General features: G+C 41.4%; 2 protein-coding genes across 4 annotated transcripts in view; one reads left to right on the forward strand and one right to left on the reverse strand.

Moving 5' to 3' along the window:
* Window positions 1-601, forward strand: part of LOC134210603 (probable cytochrome P450 301a1, mitochondrial) — a 92,516-nt gene extending 91,915 nt beyond the window's left edge. For all 3 annotated transcript variants that reach the window (XM_062686722.1, XM_062686724.1, XM_062686723.1), the window contains exon 7: window positions 62-601. In XM_062686722.1, the coding sequence (XP_062542706.1) occupies window positions 62-385 (324 nt within the window). In that variant the 3' untranslated portion in view covers window positions 386-601. The remainder of the gene's footprint in view (window positions 1-61) is intronic.
* LOC134210604 (uncharacterized) lies at window positions 495-14,443 on the reverse strand. The gene is made up of 4 exons (XM_062686725.1): window positions 14,221-14,443; window positions 1,081-1,197; window positions 768-1,019; window positions 495-707 (listed from the first exon to the last, which is right to left on the reverse strand). Exons 1-4 carry the CDS (start codon window positions 14,407-14,409, stop codon window positions 621-623), a joined length of 645 nt encoding a protein of 214 aa, XP_062542709.1. The 5' UTR covers window positions 14,410-14,443; the 3' UTR covers window positions 495-620.
* Between the last annotated feature and the right edge of the window lie 9,994 nt (window positions 14,444-24,437).

Consider the following 24,437-nt stretch of genomic DNA (forward strand, 5'->3'; position numbering starts at 1 on the left):
CAAGTTCACAACATATGGCATAGCAGCATTGTAAGATTTTTTAATCTCATTTTCTCCGCAGGTCCAATGCGTCTTCCCGAACCTGGTGACCGGAACGATGGAGGAGTACGTAACCGACGCCAAGAGCTTCAAGCCGGAACGCTGGCTGAAGCCCAGCCAGGGTGGAACCGGTGACAATCTGCACCCGTTCTCAACGCTGCCATACGGTTACGGAGCGCGGATGTGCCTCGGGCGCCGCTTTGCCGATTTGGAGATGCAAATTCTGCTGGCTAAGCTGCTCCGCTCGTACAAGCTCGAGTTCCACCACAAGCCGCTGAAGTACGTGGTCACGTTTATGTACGCGCCTGAGGGAGCCCTCAAGTTCAAGATGACGCCACGGGAGTGAACCTCAAGAGCGAAACCATGACCACCAACCTGCTGCTCTCAGCTCCGAGCTGAAATTCCCGACACGGTGGCGGACGAATAAAAAAGGACAAACTTTCTTAGAAATAAGGTTTATATTTTCTACGCGTAGATACGAGTTTAACAAATTTGCTGTGTACATAATCAACTAATGTAATTATTGCTATCTATAATCTAATAAACAAATTCTTAAAAATTATCTGATTCTGCTGGACATATCACCGAACTGGGATGGGACAACTTGTGATATGTAATCGTAGAGCATTGCACTGTTCGCTGTTCGTCCAATATTCAGGTAAGCATGCCTGTAGAGAAAGATTACAAACTTGTTTATAATAGAAATCAAGATAACATGAAAAAAATACCTTGAACATTTCCATGTTCACGCAACTGACGAAAAATGAAGCCGTCGGTCGGCAATGCTTGCTGTCAAAGGGACGATTGCTTATAGCGGGAGGTAAGGCCTGGAAACACTTGTTACAACTCGATATCATGGCCTGTGCCAATGCGGAACCACTTCCTCCGGTTCGAGACGCAATCTGTTGCACAATCTTCGTTTGGTCCAAAACGCCATTAACAATGGTTCCGGTTGCATTCATGGCACATTCGATGAAGCACTGCAATCAAATTTGAGATTAGGTAAGGGAACAACAATTGGAAATTCCAAGTCGAGCGTACACTTCCTCTCTCGTGAATTAGACCACGGGTAAGTTTTTCCCCGCCGTGGATTTGTTTGCAGCTGCGAAGCAAATTGTCATCCAGAAGAGGTGGCATACGACAGCAGTCTTTGGGGTGCTTGATAATAGAAGGAAATAGAAAATTTAAAAATGTTAAAAATCTTACTCTCACTTAATGTAATCAGTTTTAGGTTACACAAAATTAAGCACATATGGAAGTAAATTTAGAAAGGATGAAGCACTTTTCTTACATTGCCCATAAGTCTAGTATGCTCAAGGAAAACGCTTAAGGAAAATTTGATCTAATGAATCGCCTGCTTTGAGCGTGCTTACAGCGGCACATTAGGAGTTAACTTTCTGAAATCAGTATGGCGAAAGGCATCTAAGGTTCGATTTCTCAAAATTAAGCACTTTCATCAAAAAATATTTGGTAGGCATGGTAGCGGACACCTTCCTACATAATCGGTACCAAATAGTTTTTCATGAAAAGTTTCTTATTTTGAGAAAACCCACGTTAGATGTCTTTCGCCATACAAATTTCTGGCGGTTAACTCTTGCTGGCTATTTTGCGCATATACTATAGCGCCTGGATGTGACAGCGGCGGGTAGAAAATCAGCCACTGCCAATAATTCATTACCAAAGTAATTTCCACATATGGACAACCGACAAAGTAGGCGAAAAACATGTTTTGTGCTCATTCATTATAGACTAGGATAGGATAATAAATAATAGATAATAGCGATGTTCTTAACTAGAGGTGTAGGCCAAATTCTCAAGTAGTATTTGTTCAACGAAAATTCGCTCTTTTGAGAGAGAAACTCTCAGCTGGGTTGCCGAAGATGGCCGAAGGCAACCGAATGTGACGTCACGTCTGGCATACTCAGTGCAATTTTTATAACAGACGTGATGTTTCACTCCGCCCGCCCGATGTGGGTGGAATGTTTTGGTTATTTTGACGTAAACAACGTCTAAGGGGAAGACTCACATACAGGGTGTAAAACGGAAATTTCCATATTCGAGACCGTCACGAAATTAGGATATATTTCTAACGCTAGTAGTTTTATCTTTCGATGGATTTTCGACATTTGCTTATCAATCGATTCGGAAACTCTTCAGCAATTTGCCAATTCTATTGATACTATTGATTATCAACGTTAAACTATTGAAAATGTTATTTCTTTCCAAACCGGGTGAAAAATTCAATCCCGTTCATAAATCCCCAACACGGACATCAGATTGCAGTAAGGAACGGGTCTTTTGCTCCACTGAGTCAGACCAAATTCCTCCAATGAAAAATTTAATGCCCTGAAAATGACAGATTTCAGATCATACGGATTCCTAATAACCAACATAACAGCAACCATTCGATAGTCAGAATATCACAAGAGTATTTCACTTAAATGCAGATGCTGGCTCTATGATTTTACCGCTACACTGCAACATATTGCCATCGTTGGATTCTCTCTACCTACGCCATCGGTGGGATCGAAGAGCGTGCGTCAGAAGGAGAAGCTGCAAAAATGTATTCGCATGCATGGAAATTAAACCTGAAACAAGTAGCAATCTATCTACTAAAATTATAATCTTGAAGGGAAATTTCACTGGTATTGATGCTATCCATGCGAATAAATTTTTGTATCGTCCCTGACGCACGGTCGTGATTCCGCCACCGACGGAAACTATCAGCCATCACCAAGCGATTAATATGAACTTTGATCAAAATTTGTCTCGTCTCAAATTATGGATTAAGAGCTGCTTTCACTGATGACAGCTAATCAATGGTACTTTATACGCCACCGGTGCAGAAATATACACCATCATAGCCGCCATCGTAAAGAAACACGCAAGAAAATTCCATCTGAGCGCTGCTAATGTTAATGACGACGACCGCGCGACCCACACCATCCGCCGATTCCGAAGGTGGTACCACGGTCTGCCCTCCGCGACATCTCGAACGAAATGGCTCGCGCGCGCGGAAGAGCTGCTTTCTTGTAATCAATACAGTTGAACCTGTAGCCACGCCCCTTTGGAGAGTGTGTGACGGTTACACAATGTTTGCAGCCATACCGGACAACAAAGAGGCGGGACTAATGGGCCATTTTTATTGATTATAAGAAAACTGCTTTCCCCGGGTGCGTGGCATTTCATTTGAAATGTCGCGGAGAGCGGTCCCAGCATCGGCGGAGTTGCTGAGCGTTCTTCTCAGGTCCACCATTCTATACAAAGGAAAAGGCGAGGCGAATATTATTCAAAGAGCAAATTAACCACTTGGCGACGCCAAAATGTTGCCGTCCGTAGCAGAATCACGAGTGCGCCCGGGGGGAGATTATATATGATATGAATTCGTATGAATGGCATCAGTGGTAGCCAAGAGAAATTTTTCTCAAGATTCTTGTTTGGTTTTGTTGCAGTTTGTGATTGGGAAGGCGGATTATTTACAATCGATCGAAAGATCACAATTTTGTGGAAGCGAAGGTTAGGCCGAGACGATTTTTTTCTAAAGTGCAAATTATAATCGCTTGGCGACAACAGAATGTTGCCGTCGGTAGTTAAATCACGAGTGCGCGTCAGAAGAAGCTGCAAAAATGTATTCGCATGGATGGAAATAAAACCTGAAACAAGAAACTACCTGCTAAAATTATAATCTTGAGGAGAAATTTCACTTTACTGCTACTGGTTTCCACGCGAATTAGTTTCGGAAGCTTCTTTTTCTGACGCGCGCTCGTGATTCTGCTACCGAAGGAAATTTAATAGCTACTTTCACTAATGGTAACCAATCGTTAGTACTTCAGACAAGAAAATTTAATCCGAGCGCTGCTGATGTTGATGACGACGACCGCACGACCCACACCATCGGTGAGAATAAGATTTCCGGTAGGAGCTCCGCCAATGCCGATGGTGGGACCGCGTTCTGCTTTTCGCGACATCGCGAACGAAATGGATCGTGCGCGCGGAAGAGCTGCTTTCTTGTAATCAATCAAGTTAAACCTGTAGCCACGCCCCTTTGGTGAGCATTTCGGTTGCACAATATTTGCAGTCATACTGGACAACAAAGAGGCGGGACTAATGAGCCATCTTTATTCAATATAAGAAAACAGCTTTACCCGCGCGCGAGGCATTTCATTTGAACCACTGCGACAATCTTTATCTTGTAACTAAAATATCTTTTGTCAGTATCCGAGCGGCGGCCGTCGGTAAGTGGTTGACAAGAATTGAATATGATTGCGTCGAAAAGTAAAGCTCGCAACATTCTGACTTTGGATTTGTTGTTATTACTGAAAACAAATAGGACTATTGAAAATAATTGGTTATTATCATTGCACCAAAAGGTTTTTCGTAGTTTACGTCGGACGGTCGTGTCTTCCCATCTAATTTTTTCAACTAATACAGACATAGAGGACTTTGGCCCACACCTTTACTTAAGCACATCGAGATAATATACTACTGCACGATGACGTCATTAAAAAAGAAAACGAAAAAAATGGACAGTTCTTGTTCACAAGGTGTTAGAATTTGAAAGCGATTTTCAAACCGGAAATTTAAAAACTAGTAAATAAAATGCATCCGAACGTAATTACTCGGCTTTCCACCTACGCAAACTCGTTAAATGCAGAAAGCAAGAAGCGTTACGTGAATAAAATACGTTCAATTGGTTTTCCCACCACGGTTACTTCTGGTCATATTGTTGATTATCTCGTGACTTCGAAAATCGAGTTCCGAAAGGACAAAAGTCTTCAGGCTTACAGACAATTTGAAGCGGGCTTCGTGACAATGGTTAATTAACAATTTGCACGTAGTCAGAGGAAAGGTAAGTTCAAATTTTGGCAATTTTGATTACTGTAGTGCTCAATATCTGCAATGGTCTCTATATCCATATAGGTATCACACTCCATGAGGCTGAATCATCCGCCATTGGAGGCATGGCTTATAATTGAACGGGATGGAAAGGTCCAATCAGCCCATTGCAATTGTGTTGCTGGATTGAATGAAGCCTGTTCGCATGTCTCAACGCTCCTTTTTGCTCTGGCCAATCTGCATACAATGGTGTCAAACGGGCCCTCCTTAGCCGTGCGGTAAGACGCGCGGCTACAAAGCAAGACCATGCTGAGGGTGGCTGGCTTCGATTCCCGGTGCCGGTCTAAGCAATTTTCGGATTGGAAATTGTCACGACTTCCCTGGGCATGAAAGTATCATCGTGTAAGCCTCATGATATACGAATCCAAAAATGGTAACTTGGCTTAGAAACCTCGCAGTTAATAACTGTGGAAGTGCTTAATGAACACTATGCTACGAGGCGGCTCTGTCCCAGTGTTGGGATGTAATGCCAATAAGAACTTATAAGGTAAGATACGCATCCTTCATTTGAAGCAATCTGGCTCCGATTTGTGGAAATAGGTCGGAATAAGCAGAAGTAGAGGTCAGGCCTCTAGGCAGAATAATCGATCTTGAAGGAATGCATGCACACGTCTACAGATATATTGCCGTCTGAAATGACCCTTTTGAAAAAAAAATATGCCGGCCTGAATCCATGGTATTCGAGAGTGAAGCAACTCTATACGGACGGAATCATGAAACAGAAGTCAAACGGGCTTTTATCAAACACATTAGAAGTCATGATTCTTCTGTGGTTTCGGAATACGGTGTTTTTATTTATAAAAACCAACCTTATCTAGCTGCCACTCCGGACTTAATTATGACTTGCAAGCGAGCTTGCAAGTGCCACGGAAAACTAAGCATTGAGATTAAATGCCCGTTTCGTCTTCGACACAAAGTTAAATTCAACGAACAGTTACCGATAAGCTCTTTGATCGGAACATCTGATCCCTTCATCGACTTTAATAATAATGAATATGTTGGGGAACTGGGGGTAGGACGCCCACGTTAAGGAAAATGCCATTTTTATCAATGAAAACCACCATTTCAGCCAGTTTTCATCAGCGCATACTGAAGAACAGCATATCTGCGACTGACTACCGATAACAGATATCTAATTGTCCATTTTATTGCACAGAAATTTGATTTTAAAAAGCACCCGAAAAAATTATTTTGAAACCATGCGGGGTGAGATGCGCCAGTGGATGGGTTAAAACGCGCATGTGCTTATCGTACTGATTTTCATTTTAATTGCCTACATTAAGGCAATTAACCGAATGTTTCAGCTGTTTCGGTCATACGAAATGAGCATGGGCGTAATGCCCCACACCGACCTCAGAAGTTTGAAGGCCCATAAAATCGTTTTAAAACCATTTTTGACGACGATTTCGTGTGGAACATAAAGAACACGAGTAAGCAGCATGGCTCATGGCTCAATTATTTATTTATCAATGTATAACAGCGACAGAAAGACTAAATTCCACCGAGCTAGAATTGCATCAAAACACGCAAAAATCGTTTTTTCTAGTTTTTCATGTATAACTAGAGAAAAATCATGAAATATATGTATCCAATGGCAATATTTTTCATTGCTTTATCGTATAGACTATTGAAAATAATCAAAATGGGGATATTTAACCTTATTCAGGGGTGGCGCGTTTTAACCCCTATGGGCGTGCTACCCCCACTTCCCCTTCTTATAAAGAAACATGCCTATTATGCTCAAATCCAAGCCCAAATGTTTATAACAGGCTCAAATTATGGCATTTTTTTCGTATGGAGCAAGGGTGATCAAATCTGTATACTGATTGAAAAAGATACTGATTTCTGGAACGAGGCATGTACCAGATGCAAACTCTACTTTGAAAGCATTGTACTGGCTGAGCTAGTTTCCATTTTTGACGTAGAACTACGTCTGTCTTTTCTATATTGGGGTACACTTTACGATTGCAAAAAATCGAAAAACGTCACGAAAATATGATAGACTTTGATCGTTAATATCTCAGCCGTTTCTGGATGGATTTTCAAGTTTCTTGGACCATTCGATCAAGGAAGAGTCAACGCTTCATACGTTAACGTTACTAAAGTCGTACATTAAAGTCGTTTTTTACGTGATTATTTGTACATGAATCGCTTTTTAGGCGATTTTTTTTCACTCGGATTTTGGGATTTCCGCGGTTCGCTTAGACATATTTTGGGATTTACCCCTTTTCTTACGTTATTTTAATTTACGCGGCCCATATCCTCCGCGTAAAACCCGACTCCAGTGTATTACAATATTTATGTATGAAAATATTTACAATTCCAAACTTGCTAACAGTTGAGCAATCGGTTTCGGTGAATCAGTCAATCTCGTAAGTGCATCGCAAGCTTCTTCTTCCATAGCACTACATTCCAACTTGAACTTGGCCTGCTTTTCAACTTAGTAATCTTTAAGCATTTATTTGATTATTAACTGAAAGTTTTCTTTGTCCGTCTGAATATTTTTGCTGATTCCTATGTATCTGCCGGAGTATACGCAAAGTTCGACGCAACTCACAAGAAGAAATAATAATTATTATCAATGAACTGTCAAACTTCTTTGTCGCGTCTACTCTGACTTCCTCCATAGGATGACCACCGAACGCCATTGACAGCCCAGGTTTCACGATGGGCTTTTCTGTAATCAGCCACCATGGGTTAGACTGATCTAGTGGTTGGTGCTTAATCTCTCTTCCAGTTTGCGGTGGGAAAAGTAGGTGATAACAGGATCAAATTTTGAAATCAATTGATAATAAACACAAAATTATCATTTCAATATAAACCTGACTAATACCAATTTAATGTCAACAATTACGTTCAATTGAATGTTTGGCATTGCGTGTTTTGATGTTACGTCGGAAAATAAGTTCAAAAGTAGCATTTACCATTGCTAAGAGATACAATTATCGAACGATTCTTACTTTCTAGCAAGTTTTTATCAATTCATACTTTGGATAAGTGGGACCCTCCTTAGCCGTGCGGTAAGAGGCGCGGCTACAAAGCAAAACCATACTGAGGGAGACTGGGTTCGATTCCCGGTGCCGGTCTATGCAATTTTCGGATTAGAAATTGTCTCACATTCCATGGGCATTAAAGTATCATCGTGTTACCCTCGTGATATACGAATGCAAAAATGGTAACTTGGCTTAGAAACCTTTGCGGTTAATAACTGTTGAAGTGCTTAATGCACACTAAGCTGCGAGGTGGTTCTCTCCCATTGTGGGAATGTAATGCCAATATGAAGAAGAAAAAGAAGAAGAATTTGGATAAGTGATGGCTTGAGAGTGTTGTTCAGCCTCGATTATTTGAAAATATTATTTTTATCACCCTTTTCAAATGTTGGTCTAAAAATTTTTATACATAACCAGGGTTCGTAATGTTCACTCAATCTCAGCAGCACAAGATAAACAACGAAAACAGATTCACCCTGGGCTTAAAAAAGACTTGCTTTGGTCTCATCGAACAAAAAAGTCAAAAACCTGTACATTGCATACAGCTACGTAGTTCAACGTCACCTTTGCGTACAACCCGATTGGGCTGCACCTTTGAGTTTTTTTTTATTTTTATTAGGGAGGCTTTCAGCCCTTGGCTGGCTCACCTCCAGTTTCTAATTATTTTATAAATCAACTAAAATGTTAATGTGTTATTTTTGGACCTGGATTAAAACTTTTTTGTCAAAACACATTTGAAATTTTATTTGTAGCATGGTTTATTTACTTGTGACATGTAAACAAGTCGGCTATACTATAGATTTGTTCATGTTGCATAGAATACATGATACCTTCACTATCAGGTCAAAAATGTTATAACCGTTTTGGGACCGGGTCAGTGTTTTCACATGGAGAACCTCATGAAGAACTTTGTATTTTTGTATCCCGCAGAAATCCGATAATTCTTTCGATATGATTGCGTAAGGCAATGATTTGCTTGTCAGCCACCAGCTCCGATGGCGTGCTCCCCCACTTAAAACTGTGACATCATTTTTGAATGATCCCTAGTGGCTATAATGACAAGCTGCTGCTTTCAAATTTCCAGGAGTTTAGCATTTTACGGCTCAATGGCCCACTGACAGCAATGGTGTAGAATGTATAGTGTTCGATGAAAATACTTCGAGATAGTGTTCTCACAAACGTTGTAATCGTATGCTAATGATAATATTGGTGTATTCAATCGCAATTTATTCAATGTCATCACAAACATCTGTTCTGTCGATAAATTGCAGTGTGGCTCATCCAAATATGGCTCGATATATTCATACAGTTTCTGCATGACATCCACCTGTATAGTAGTTACATTTCGCATCAAAAGACAGAAACTGTAAAAATTGTTCCAAGAATGTCTTGTGACGTTCCTTCAGGAATTCCTCCAAAATTTCCTTCTTAAATTCCTTCAGAAATTTGTTCGAGTGATCCTTCAGGAAAGCTTCCGGCAGCACCCTGAGGAATTCCCTAGAAGCTCCTGCAGATGTTCCTCCTGTAGATATACCAGGAATTCTTTTTGTAGTTCTTACAGGAATTCTACCTGAAATCCCTTCAGGAATTCCTCTAAAAGTTGCTCTAGGAATTGCTCGGGAAATTCCTTCAAAAGGCCTTCGGAAAGTTTTTTCAGGAATTTCTTTTTAATTTCTTTCCGGAATTCTCCCAGAAGATCCCTTAGGTATTCCTCCGAAGTTCCATGAGGAATTTCTTCAAGAGTTGTATGGGAACTCTTTTGGAAGAAGATCTTTCCAGAATACCTTGGGAATTACCTCCGTAAGAAACAGCAGGAGCTATACCAGAAGTTTTTCCAGAATTTCCAGAAGTTTCTCCAAGAGAACTTACTCCAGAAATTCTTCAGGGTGTTACTCTAAGAGTTCCTTGCGGAAGAACCTTCAGCAATTCCTCCAGGAATTCTTTAAGAAGTTGCTCCAGTAATTGATCAGAATATCCTTCAAGAACTTCCCAAGAAATTCCTGGAGCAGCTTTCCGAAGAGTTCCTGGAGGAACTTCCCGAGCAATTTTCTGAGAAATTTCTCGAAGAATTCCTGGAAGAATTTATGTAGACTCTTCCGGGGGTTCGTAGAGCAACTTCCGGGGGAGCTTCTGGAGGAACTTCCCGAGGATTTTTTGGAGGAACTTCCCACAGATCTCCTGGAAGAATTTCAAGAAAAATTTCTGCAGTTATTTACGAATGAATTTCCCGAAGAAATTACAGAGAGATCTTCTGAAAGAATTCCAATGTAGTTCTTGAAAAAAAATCTCATTGAAATTATTCCTAAAAGGATTTCTGGAAGAATTTCAGAGGGAGCTTCCTGAAGAACATTTGAAGGAACTTCCCGAGCAAATTCTGGAGCAACTTTCCGAGAATTTCCTGTGGGATCTCCCGGAAGAATTCCTGTAAGAACTTCCGAATGAATTCCTGGTTTATCTCCGGGAGAAACTCCGGAGGAATTCCTAAAGACACCTCCTGAAGAATTCCTGGTGGAACTTCCAAAAGAATTCCTGAAGGAACAGCTGGAGGAATTTATGAAGAAATTTCTGAAGGATATGCAGAAGGAATATCTAAATAATCCTGAGATAGGAGGAACCAGATCTTACAGAAATACTTCCAAAAGTTCCTCCAGGAATTCCTCGGAAAGTTGCTACAAGAATTGCTCGAGAAGTTCCTTCAAATGTTCTTTGCGAAGTTCCTTCAGGAATTCCTCCGAAGTTCCAGGAGGAGTTTTTCCGGAAGGTTGTTCAAGAATTCTTCCAGAAGATCTCTCAAGAATTCATCGGAAAATTCACCCGTAAGTACCTGCACAAGTTTTATCAAAAATTAGTCAACGAGTTCCTCCGGAATTTACTCCACAAGTTCCTCCGGAAGAGCCTGCAGCAGTTTTTAGATAAATTCTTCGAAAAGTTTTTCCAAGAATTGCTCGGGAAGCTCCTCCAGGAACTCATCGGAAAGCTGCTCCAGAAATTGCTTGGGAAATTCTTGAAAGATATTTGTTTATTTGTGTATTCTAATTCAGCTGACAAAAATAGTCTCAATGAATAAAACTTAATTTGAAATTAAACTAATTAGTCACGATTAACAATACGGTAAACGTCAAGTAATCGCTGTCGTAATGCGTCAGTTGATAAATGGAAATCGAACACATGATAATACTCGTTGAAGCGACGGCAGATAAATTGAATCGGCTCATACAGAGCATAGTTTCTGTGTCGTTGTTCCAAGAACAGGAAGTCGCGTTGACGAAGCATTCTCTCAGGTGCATACATGTTCAGCTGTGCCAGCAATGCCGGACAGTCGATGTAACCCGAAAGCAGTTTTCCGGCGAATACAACTTGTGCAACTTTTCGTCTCTCTTCGAGCGGTTCAATGTTCAAGAGACGACAACGGTGTTCATTTGGTGGAAGGTTTGATGCGTCACGCCATCTGAGAAAACGAAGAGCGTATCCAACGAACTTTTTTTGAACGGCTTCAATTCTGGTAATCCAAGTTGTTTGGAAAGGGCACCATATGATCACGCCAGATTCTAATATAGAACGCACAAGAGAACAGTATAGAGATCTGAGGCAAAGTGGGTCTCGAAAATCATTTGCAATTTTGAAGATAAATCCTAGTTGTCGATTAGCTCTGGCGATCATATCGTTATAGTGCATCCTGGAAGGAAGATCATATCCAAGAGCACACCAAGATCCTTGAGATGCTGAACACGAGCGAGACTATGTTCAAAGAGAACATAGTCGAATAGGATTGGTTGATGTTTGCGGTGATACGAAATTGTGTTGCATTTTTCGATGCTTAGGCTCATCATGTTCATAGTGCACCAGTCAGCAAAAATGTTCAGTAAATTCTGCAAATCCCAACAGTCCGACAAAGTTTTCACTATTTTGAAGATTTTCGTATCGTCGGCGTAGAAGAGACGGCAACCGGATGGCAGCCGCAGGGAAACATCGTTCAAAAAATCGAAAAAAGCAGCGGGCCCAGATTGCTGCCTTGTGGAACACCAGAGTTATTCGAAAAAACATCTGATTCAGTAGTGCCAAAATTAACTAGAACAGAACGGTTCGTCAGATACTATCTAAACCAAACAAAACTAGTTGTAGTGACGCCGAGTTTCACCAGTTTAGCAAGTAATATTTTGTGGTCCACAGTGTCGAAAGCGGCCTTGAGATCCATGTATACAGCGTCAACCTGCCACCCAGAATCCATGGATCGAAGACAGTTAGAGGTGAACTGCACCAAGTTCGTAGACACCGATTGCTTCGGATAGAAGCCGTGCTGTTCAGGATCGATATAATTTTTGCAACTCGCAAACAGAGCATCGTTGATAATGATTTCAAAAAGCTTGGAACACGCAGACAAAGAGGTAATTCCACGATCATTGACGACATTTCGTTTGTCTCCTTTCTTGTTCAACCGTAAAAGATCCTGCTCCGTCAATCGATAATCGATAAATGATTGGAGGAACTTCACGAAGTGAAATTGTTGCAGGTTCTTCCCGAGGAGTTCTTGGAGTATATTCTGGAGGAATTCCTGAAGCATTTTCTTCAGGAATTCTTGGAAAATTACAGAAAGAACTTCTAGTAGAATACCTGCAGGTACTTGCGGAGGGATTTCCCGAGGAATTCTTGAGAGATCTTCCGAAATAATTTCCATACATCTCTCGAAGAAATTCCTTATGGAACTTCGAAAGAATTTCGAAAGGAATTTCTGGAAGAATTCCTGAAAGAACTTTCGGAGGAATCCCTGCAAATACTTATGAATATCAAAGTAGGCCTCGTCCGCACTTGAGGTTACATTTTTGGGAGTTGTTTTTTTGTAACGCCTCACAAGTTCTAACTCTTATACAAAGTAAAATATTTGATCTTTGACATTGGCATTGGAAAGATGTACTGCAACAAACAAATCGAATAATTGTTACAAATGGCCACGCCGAGAATCTAACAATTTCGCATATGCCCAGTTCTTATACAGGTTTTGGTAGGATCTCATACAGAATTGTTAGAAAATTTAACAGTCGCTGGTTGGGTTTGGTTTAGGCGAAGAAAGAAAAGTGTCCGCCTGTGTTTGTGAAGAGCGTTTCTCCGGATTCGCGCCCTAAGATCCGCCATTTAATCGCGAAGGGCCTGAAATGCTCCTTGCCAACAAGAATCACTATAAATCAGTCGTAAAGCTCCCCGAGGGAAAAGCGTCAGCAGGAAGATCGAGACCGCGAAGAGACGGAGCAACTGTACCGCGCTAATGACACACGAAAGTTCTATGCGAAGTTAAACCGTTCACGTAAGGGCCACGTGCCACAGCCTGATATGTGTAAGGACATAAACGGGAACTTTCTTTCGAACGAGCGTGAGGTGATCCAAAGGTGACGACAACACTACGAAGAACACCTGAATGGCGATGTGGCAGACGAAGATGGTGGTATGGTGACGATCCTGGTAGAACGCGCCCAGGACATACGTTTACCGGCTATGGATCTTCAGGAAATCCAGGAGGAGATTAGCCGGCTGAAGAACAACAAAGCCTCTGGAATTGATCAACTACCAGGAGAGCTTTATAAACACGGCGGTGAGGCACTGGCTAGAGCGCTGTACTGGGTCATTTCCAAGATTTGGAAGAAGGAGGTTTTGCCGCAGTCGATGGAAGGTGTAGTGTGTCCCATTTACAAAAAGGGCGATACGCACAATTTTAGCAACTACCGCGCAATTACATTGCTGAACGCCAACTACAAGGTACACTCCCAAATTTTATGCCGTCGACTAGCACCATTTGCAAGAGAGTTCATGGGGCAGTGTTGTCCTACACTCAAGGCGAAAAATTCTGCTCTTTGATATTACTCCATCTAAACGATTTTATAGTCTTAACTAAAAAAGTTCAACTAATAGGAGGATATTTGAATTTTCTAAATGTCATGTCAAACTGTCAAAAAAATGCACGCCAGAGCCACAGGAGCGCGCGCACTGAAAATACACTGGAGTGTATTTTCAGCGCGCGCGTTCCTGGCTCTGATGTGCATTTTTTGACAGTTTGACATGACATTTAGAAAATTCAAATATCCTTCTACAAGTTGAACTTACTTAGTTAAAACTATAAAATCGTTTAGATGGAGTAATATCAAAGAGCAGAATTTTTTGCCCTGAGTGTAGGACAAGTGGGGCAGTACCAGGCGGGTTTCATGGGTGATGTAATGTAAGCCACCCATCACGAATTTGTATCGGGAAACAATGGGAAACAAATTATAATCCACATTAGATCCTTTGTACCGATAATCACACTTACTGCATACAACGGTGGTCTGGAACAGTCGACTGTAGCTGCATCGGTTATTATCGCACTTTGCGCAATCCACACGATCAGCAACATAGATTTAACTCTTTTTATCAATTCCACACGACAAATTCTTTGAATTTTATTGGGCGCTCGTAAATTATTCCCGTTTAACCGTAAAAGATCCTGCTCCGTCAACATGTTTCTATTTCTGTATCGACCAAAAACCAAACGATTCGACGCAGTGAACAAATTGCAACTGAAGGCTTGACAGCCTCGAAAATCGTCAAATTGCGTAGATTCCTACACATCAATTATGACGTATTGCGTTTACAGGTCATTTTTTATTCTCAGCTGTTTGCAGCACCACCAGCCGTAATCATTCAATTCATAACCAAGCTGCCTTCTTCAGCCAAGCATAAAGATTTTTTTTCCGTTTTGGCGGGAAGTCATGAATCGACAAATTTACCTGGAATATGGTGTTACCTCGTGGTTTGAACCAATGCGTAACTGCAACATGCTTTATTGTAATTAAGTGTCAACATTAGAGTACATAACTTTGAGCATAAATACGATAGGCACAATAGATGTAGGACATTGTAAGTTTGCCTAATAATATGCCATAGTATGCTTCATGGCGCATGTATGCCTCACGTACTTATACCAAGCGGGGTACATCAGGCGAACTGTAATTATCTTTTTGAATTCTATCGCACAAAACTATGCAACACATCACCAAGACAAAAACTAAGATTACAGCCTTTCTCGTGTTTAGCTAAGACACAAAACTTATATAGATGGAATCGCTGCTTTCGGCTTTCGAAAATACTGGCTGCTCTTTTCTAAATGATAAAAGTGTCAAGCTACTAGCTGGAAAAGATTCTCCGTTACGTCGAAGACATTTTGTTACATTCAAATAGATTGAGCGCAACTGTATAATGAATGTTGCTTTTTAAATGTAAAGGTAACTAACAGGTCCACGTATCTATCTATCTTCTATCTATCTATCTAAATATACAAAAATGAGTTGACATTTCCTTTGAGGAAATATAACTCAAAAACGTGTGGACCGATTTGCAAGATTTCGTCACCAATCGATTCGACTTGGGCTCAGTTGTGTTCATATATACAAACAATTTGCAAATTGGACGGGGAAAATTGAAAAATTGCCAAAATGCAACGGTTTTATGAGTTCTGAAGAAAGCCTTCAAGCTGCAATCAACTAAATGATTAACAGATCGGAAATAAAGCTAGAAGGAGATCATGCAGGCTCGGCTAGTAGTTAATAAATTACAATTACAATTACTTATACACATAGGACAGACATCAACACTATGCGTTTCGAGCAGTCTAGTAAAAGTTCGTTGTCGATATAATCATATTGCCTATAAGTACTCAAAGTAATTATATGAGTACGTGAGTACGATACAAAGTTTGGTAGAGGAACTGTTCCGTTTTCTATCTCACTGAACATATATTCATCTCACAGCAAAACAAAGAAATACAGCACCAATCTCTTCGCTTTTTTTGCTAACACGCGTGCTCCCTGGTGAAAAAAAAATCACAAAAATCAGAAACAAACCAAATTCCTTTTCATTGCTTTGTTTTTGATAGGATGGAAATAGGAGCTATGGGATGAAGTGCCGAACCGTTTCCCTATATCCTTCGCATTCTTCCTCCTATTTCTCAAATTAGTAGGAATTTGTATAAAAACTAAGTAGCAATCTTCTGTGTCACAAAACAGAGCGCAATCATTCGAAAAATCTAGTGCAACTCACGCTCCCCACGAGACCACAGTTGACGAATCGAAACACTCTCCGGCCTAAATGTATGCTTTATGTGATACAAGTTAAAGTGGCTTTCTTCGTGAACGCACGGTTGTTGCAGTTCAACGCTGTACATGGAAATTTGAATTTATTCACTGTCTGAGTAGTTTTGGTTTCCCTATTATCAGAAATTCTACTCATTTTCAGTAAAAACGAATGTATACTTAAATCCCTTGATTCATCCATCTAGCGGTGTTCGTGCCTTTCTCGAGCGTATATAAAAGAAATATTTTAACCATAATTTTTGAGCCTATAGTGCTTACTTACTTATGGGTCCTGTACACCTCCGGTGTTGCAAAGGACCGAATTGAAAGATCTCCAACCAGAGGTTCGCTTTCTGTCGACTTCTTATATAGCTGTATGTACCCGGCCTTATCCGGGATTCCTCAGTTGATAAGAAGATCAAAAGATTGGTTAAAGAACGTCCAATAATTAAAAGAAGGTAGATACCACTTTTAAAAACATTAATTCCGGCAATTAAATTATTGTTATATTCTAGTAAATGATATTACTGAGAAAAATATGTTCTCTGAAACTGTCATTTTCTGGGAAATATCATATTCGGGGAAATATCATTTTTGAGAAATTGTCATTTTCGGGGAAACGTACGTTATATTCGAGGAAATGTCACGTTCGAAACTGATTGTTGTCATTTTCGAGCCAAATGCCATGTCTGTAGAAATGTTTTCAAGGATATGGTACTTGCGGGAAATGTTTATTTTTTGGGAATTTTGAAGTATGCCCAAAGTCCGGGGCTGCAAAATGGTGGGGTGACATCAAGGAAGGAGCGCCCAACAGAGCTCTGGTCCCACAAGTTCCTATCTCACGCTTCCACAGGGTCGTCCGATAACAAAAGAGCGCCAACTAAGGGTTGTGTACTTAGCTGGTAGTGCAGCCTGGGTACTGTTGTCCTTTTAACATCAGCTAGAGTGTGAAGGTACGCCTCGAGCGTCTGTTCACCAGGAGGTGCGGCTCAAACAGCGTCTGTCTGGTACCCAGCGGCTGATTAACGAAATGCTGTATCGCGTCAGCTATACCTAAGGTGGCAGCTCCATCATCGCGATGTAGGTAACGCGACCCCGGTAAGGTAGCTTACTGAAGCTTCTCAAATACCACGAAAGATGGAGATAGAAGAAAAAGAGAACGTTATTTTTGGCAACCGACCCGGCAACGAAATAAGGACTATGAACCTATGAACTCGGTACCTGGAATGTCAGGACCCTAAATGAACCTGGACGAGTGAGCCTTCTGGCACGCGAACTGCAGAAGGTTGGAGTGAACGTGGCCGCTATTCAAGAAGTCCGAAGGCCCAGATCCGGAGAACGTGAATTCCGAGCCGTGGACCCCACGACCAACACTGCATTCAAGTATAACATCTATCACAGCGGCGGCGGAAAAGCAGAGCATGGAGTTGGTTTCGTAGTGATGGGCAAGCAGATGAAGCGAGTGATGCGACGTTTACGTTTACGCACCGACAAACGATAAATCCGACGACGTGAAGGACACGTTTTATGAATGTCTTGATAAAACCTATGGAGAGTGCCCGAAGCATGACGTGAAAATTGTTATCGGAGACGCTAACGCTCAGGTCGGTAGAGAGGACTTTTTCCATCCCATAAGCGGTAGGGAGAGCCTTCACTCCGCTACCAATGACAACGGCCTACGGCTAGTAAACTTCGCTGCTGCCAGAGGGATGGCCATCAGTAGCACCTACTTTGCACGAAAGAATATCCGAAAGCACACCTGGAGACACCCAAATGATGAAACTTGCAACAAGATAGACCATGTTCTCGTGGATGTTCTCGGATGTTATCGATGTGCGGACATTCAGAGGTCCGAACATTGACTCTGATCACTACCTCGTTGTCAGTAAAATTCGATCACGGTTGTCAACTGTATCGAACGAAAGATCACAGCGAACGATGCGTTACAATATCCAGCGATTGTCGGCGGAAGGAGTATCGACTAAGTACCGCCAGAAGCTCGACGAACGGATAAGTGCAATCAACGTTAGCGACAACATTAACGATCTATGGGAGTCGATCCATGGAACGGTGAGCACAACAGCACGAGAAGTGTTAGGTACTGCAAAGAGGCGACCCAGGACGGGTTGGTTCAATGTGGAGTGTCAGAAAGTGACAGACGAGAAGAACGTTGCCAGAAGCCGGATATTGGTGTCGGGTACCCGATCGAAAAGAGCAAGAGGAGCCGAAAATCGAACCCACCGCAGGAAGAAAATAGAGTACGAAGAACAAGTTATTAGGGAGACGCAGGAAAAAATGAAGCAGAACGATATGCGGAGGTTTTATGAGTCTGTCAATGGCGTGCGGAGAAATACAGTGCCATTTCCCGTCATGCAGAGGCGCATCCACGTTCCGAGTCGTGGGTAGGACAACCCATTTTTCCGCGAGCAGTAATGGCCGACTGCTTGCATGTGGGCTAGTCTCTAGTGGGCTAGTTCCCAGCATTCTGGAAATGTGGTAAATAATAAGGTGCTGATGAAGTGGACTCAAGCCTTCTTATTTACCACATTGATCAAAATGCTCGGAACGGTAAGTGCAGTTGACCTCCACAAACGCCAAATCAGAGCCCACAGGCAAGCTGGCGGCCATTTCCGGTCGCGGAAAACTGGATTAGGAAAGGCGAATTTGGGTAAAAATTCTGGTATTAACATTAACATTAAGCGATTCGCATAAATTTGAAGGTGTTACAAGCCTAGACTGTGGTATGAGAGTAGCATCTCCGCTGGGCTGGAATCCGTTACCACAGAGGCATTCTCCAACAGTCGAGATCTGTCCTGGCCACGTGCTTGCGAATATTTTAGGGGAAATAATGGACACCTATTGAAGAAAGGTGCGGAGAACTCTATGACGTTTCCTCCCGCGCAACACAAGGCAGACAAAAATGCTTGCAGCAACTTGATGAATTCGGTCTCATATGAGTTGCAGGAACCTGTGTGGAATATTTGTGGTGCTAGAGTAGGTGCCACAGGAGGTTTTGCAACTGTTAGTGTGGAACTCATAACAGAAGGAATCGTTTTGGTGGAATACGAAAAGACATACAGAATAGGAAAGGGATAAAGACATACAGAAAGTCTGCGATCGAACCCGCGACCTCCTGCTTATAGTGGACTTCGTGGCCGTGCAGTTACCGACCACTGAGCTTGTCTCCTATCTGACAAACCGTTCTGGTGTTGTGAAATCGATGCATATTCTACCTATACTGCATAACCTTCCCATGTTTATATGAAATCCATTTCAATATAGACCAGTTATGCTTGAGGTGGCAATATAATCAATTTTAAATTATTTAACCAGGACTTGAAAAGCTCTTGCGAAGAATACTCACATAATTAGAGATTTTTTAAATTTTCAGGACAAATATTGCTTTTCCAAGATTATTCAGGCCTTCCAAGAATCTGACATACAGGAATTCTTACGATTATTGAATATAATATGGTTATGGATCTAGCGATTCAAAGCAAACTACCAAGTGATCGCATGATTGTAAACTAATCTTTTTGAGAGCTTAGAAGCTTTCACCGACCAGATTTCAAGCGGGATTTGGGATATTTGTGGTTCCTCAAATTTAAATAAATTTTCTGAGATTTGCATTAAACTTTTTTCCGTGGGCTTATTAGAATAAATGGCTTCGTGCTTTATTTATCACTTGCTTCACTTGCTGCGGCCTTGCTCAGAATTACCAGTTTGGTTTGCAGTTTTCTTTTACAATAGGAAAATGATAAAACCAATTGGTCTACAGGGTAATTGTGTTTACTTATTCATACTTTATCATTTGATTAAAAAAAGGATTTTTGAAACATTGACTGATTTTAAAGAAGGGATCGTGGGTTTGAAAAGCCTTATTCCAGGCAAACGTCTGTTTGACGTAGAACTACGTCTGTCTTTTCTATATTGGGGTACACTTTACGATTGCAAAAAATTGAAAATCGTCACGAAAATATGATAGACTTTGAACGTTAATATCTCAGCCGTTTCTCGATGGGATTTACGCGGTTTTTTACGTTGTTTTAATTTACGCGGCCCATATCTTCCGCGTAAAAAACGACTCTAGTGTGTTACAATATCTATGTATGATAATATTTACTAATTAAAAACTTGCTAACAGTTTAGCACTTGGTTTCGGTGAATCAGTCAATCTCGTAAGTGCATCGCAAGCTTCTTCTTCCATAGCACTACATTCCAACTAGAACTTGGCCTGCTTTTCAACTTAGTAATTTATCAGCATTTCTTTAGTTATTCATTGAAAGTTTTTTATATGTCCGCCATTGCAGGGCTTTTAACTAACTGCAGTTCGTTTATGCTAACTTAAACGTGCGTTTTCCTTGGAAAGCTTGGGGGCATTTGACGATAGCTTCTTGCTTACGCCTGTTGATACAGTAGAGGAGCTCGGAATCTTCTTCGCTGCTGCAGTGAATGCGTTCTGGTAAACTTTCTTTGGCTCGTTTTTGCTGATTCGTAGGTGTCTGCCGGATTAAACGCTAAGTCCGACGCAATTCACGTGAAGGAATAATTATTATTATCAATAACGCCGTTGACGGCCCAGCTTTCGCAATAGGTTTTTCTGTAATGAGCCACCAGGGGCTTAGACTGACTTAGCGATGGGTGGTAAGTCTCTGTAGCAGTTTGCGTCGGTAATGGTTGCAGTTGTACACTATCAGCCAGGCTTGTGCTTTTCAAATTGTGTAATCGATTATCATTTAAAATAATGTAAACCTAATTAATACCAATTTAATGTCAACAATGAAGTTCAATCGGATATGTGGCATTGTTACCAATGCTTCGAATCGAGATACAATTATCGAACGATTCTTACTCTCTATCGAGTTTTTATCAATTGGTAATTTGGATATGTGAACGCTTGAGAGTGTTGTTCATCATTGATTATTTTTAAAAAAATATTTTTATCTTCATTTTCAAATGTTGGTCAAAAAATTATATACATCACATCGAAAACAGATTCAGGCTGGGCTTGAAAAACGCTTGCTTTGGTCTCATCGCACAGAATAGTAGAAAACCTGTAGATTACATACAGCTACGTAGTTCAACGTCACCTTTGCGTACAACCCGATTGGGCTGAACCTTTGAGTTTTTTTTTTAAAGAAGGAAGAATATCCATCGATGCCATATTCCGGGCAAACGCATATTTTTAAAGAAGAGATCACACCCACCATTCAGAAGGAAACACATTAATCATTGCTTTTCACTGGGCATACCATTATTCCGATGAAGGGTAACAATTATTATTGTTTTATACCCAGAAAATGCTTGCTTTCTATGCAAGATTTTTCTGATGCTGTTCATAATTATCACAAATGTGCTTCATGTCGGATGACCTTAGGCCAAATAGTATTATGTTAATGGCCTGCTTCATTTTCGGAAGTATCATTTTTGGGGAATATAATTTTCGTTAAAGTCATTTTTGGGGAAATGTTATTGTCGAGGATTTACTATTTTTAAGGAATTCGGGCAATTTGTTTTCGGAACATTGTGCAATGTCAAAGAACCTCGGATGTACTAAATAAGAGGGATTTTAAATTAAGTCGTTTTCTAAACAATACCAAACCCCAATAACTCCCCCCTCAATCCAAAAGTCCCTTCCAGGCTCTCTATAATAGTTTCTTTTGGGTAGAGACGTGTTTACGTGTTTGGTTTGAATTGACCTATACGATAAAAAGGTATACTAACCTGTTAGTTCAATAGATGTACAATCCCTCTCATTCAGCTATGGCACTTCTACCCAATCTGATATAGTCTTCCTTAGACAGATAATATGTGCTCCAAATTTGGTGGACATCGATAAATGGGTTCAGAAGTCATGCTGAATTGATTGATTATTAAACAATACCCACCTCCCACACCCTCCCCTTTTAAAATGACTTACCCATATCCACTAAAATCGCTTCCTTAGGATAGACAATATTTGATACAAATTTGGTTCAAATCGGTCATGAGGCTCAAGATTTACATTGAGTTGATCGATTGCTAAACAATACCCCTCCCCCCATATCCTCCATCCTTTGTAAAGAGCATCCCTAACCTCCTATCGTCGTCTCCTTATGATAACGAATTTGTGTTCCGAATTTGTTTGAAATCGGCCAAGGGGTTCAGAAGTTACACTGAGTTGATCAATAAGTAAGCAATACCCCTCCTACCAACATCTTCTCTCTTTTCCAAAGAGCATCACTAACCCTCCTATCGTCGTCTCTCAAAGATAGAGAATTTGTGTTCCAAATTTGGTTGAAATCAGCCAAGGGGTTCAGAATTTACACTGAGTGGATCGATAACTAAGCACAAGCCCATACCCCCACACCCTCCCCTTTTTTCAAAGAGCATGCTTGGGGGCAGCAGGGACAGCAGGAACAGCATGATGTCCAAGGGCTTGACGACCCCTCCCCAGCTGTCTGCGAGTCAGGGAGAACTGCCTAGGGCGTGGTGGGATTTAGCAGTGGGCTCTGCTAAAATCCATCCCAAAAAACCACAAGTGCCCGTAAGCGGACTCTATCAAAGCGACTGTGTGCCGCTTCAAAAGCACAAGCCCAGGGAGGGAGTGCCAACTGGCATGTGGAGTGTCCCTACTTCGGTAGGGTAGTGCATGAGCTGCTTCGGCAGGGAGTGAGTGATCTGTTTGTGCTGAGGCAGGAGTGTCATAGCGAGTCGCCGCCGCTATGGCCACCTCGAAGCGCAGCAGAAGTCTGAGTATGGACTGCACATGCTAAGGTAAGAGTGTCGTAGCGTAGTATCGTTGATTAGTCCCCACATACCGCTATCGACACCTCGAGGCATGGCAGTGGAGTGTTAGAATAAGTTGTGGAGTGTACCTACTTCGGTAGAGTAGCGCGTGAGCTGCTTCGGCAGGGAGTGAGTGAGGTATCCCATCGACACCTCGAGGCATTGCAGTGGAGTGTTAGAGTGAGCACCCGAAAAAGGGTCACATGGAGCGAATGGTCTTTGGAGAAGCTGCTTCGGCGGCAGGGTAGCAGTGGGTTGTACCCACACACCTACAGTTGTGCACATGTGGTGCATGGGGAGTGTCCCTGCTTCGGCAGGGTAGCGTATGGTCTGCTTCGGCAGTGGTGTGATTGATCTGCTCGTGCTGAGGCAGAGTGTCGTAGCGCAATATCTGTAGGCCCAGGCAGTTACCGCTATTGACACCTCGAGGCATGGCAGCGGAGCGCCCGGGAGAGCATCCAAGTAAGACTCAAATGGAGTGAATGGTGTGCGAGCACCCAAGTCAGTCTCGCATGGGACGAGTGCCTGTGTGAGCGATAATGAGCGAGTACGCTTAGTACTGCCATCCCCCCAGAAGTAGTACTGCGAGGTAGTTCCTGGGGGAAACGATGGTGGAGCCCAAGGGAGTTTAGTCGGTATTACCGGTATGGTCGAGTCCGACACTCCAGTACACTTCCGTGTGGTAGTTTGGCAACTACAATGCACGTGTACTGGGTTAGTGTGTAAATGCATTCTCCCTTGTAAAAAAAAAAAAAAAAAAAAAAAAAAAAAAAGAGCATGCTTAACCCCCCTATCGTCCCCTCTGTAACATAAAGAATTTGCGTTCCGAATTTGGTTGGAATAGGCCAAGGGGTTCAGAATTTACACTGAGTTGATCGATAAGTAAGCAATACTCCTCCCCCCACACCCTCCCCCTTTTCCAAAGAGCGTGCTTAACCCTCCTATTGTCCCTTCTGTAAGATAAAAAATTTGTTTTCCAAATTTGGTTGAAATCGGCCAAGGGGTTCAGAATTTACACTGAGTTGTTCGATAACTAAGCAATACTCCTCCCCCCACATCCTCCCCTTTTTTCAAAGAGTCGTCTCCTTAAGATAAAGAATGTGTGTTCCAAATTTGGTTAAAATCGGTAAATGGGTTCAGAAGTTATATGCTGGAACATACATACAAACATACATACAAACATACAAACATTGTTATATATATATACATATATATATAATATATAATATATAATAATAATAAAGATATAAATATAAAGATAGATAGATAGATAGAATAGATAGATAACTTCTAAAAATGTTTCTAATCACATTTGCAGATTCCAACAACTTCTATTTTATATCTGGAAACCCTTTATACAATGGAAGTTTTCGATCATTTAGGGCAGCAGTTTGTCAATAGGTCTAACGAATGACTAAGCTAAATTCTTAAATATGTTTTATTGTGGACTTCTAGTGCAAAGATTTTGCCACAACTTTACCTAAAAATTCGTGTTTGAATGCCATTCATAACGAAGGTAGCGCTACTTGCAGTAACTTAGACAAAATGCTTCAAATGTTGTCCTCTTTTAGTAGAAGTTATGGCACCATGCGTTTAAACTACATTTTAGTGGAATTTAAACAACGTTTTTAAAATTGATTAAAGTGATTTT

The sequence above is a fragment of the Armigeres subalbatus genome, chromosome 2 (assembly GCF_024139115.2).
Source record: "Armigeres subalbatus isolate Guangzhou_Male chromosome 2, GZ_Asu_2, whole genome shotgun sequence".
NCBI classification, from domain to species: domain Eukaryota; kingdom Metazoa; phylum Arthropoda; class Insecta; order Diptera; family Culicidae; genus Armigeres; species Armigeres subalbatus.

Coding starts and splice junctions, on each gene's coding strand:
- LOC134210604 (XM_062686725.1), bottom strand. CDS start 14,409: ATGTTGACGGAGCAGGATCTTTTACGGTTAAACGGGAATAATTTACGA. Junction 1,198..14,220: donor CCAGACCACCGTTGTATGCA/GTAAGTGTGATT, acceptor TCTATTATCAAG/CACCCCAAAGACTGCTGTCG. Junction 708..767: donor TGAACATGGAAATGTTCAAG/GTATTTTTTTCA, acceptor CTTTCTCTACAG/GCATGCTTACCTGAATATTG.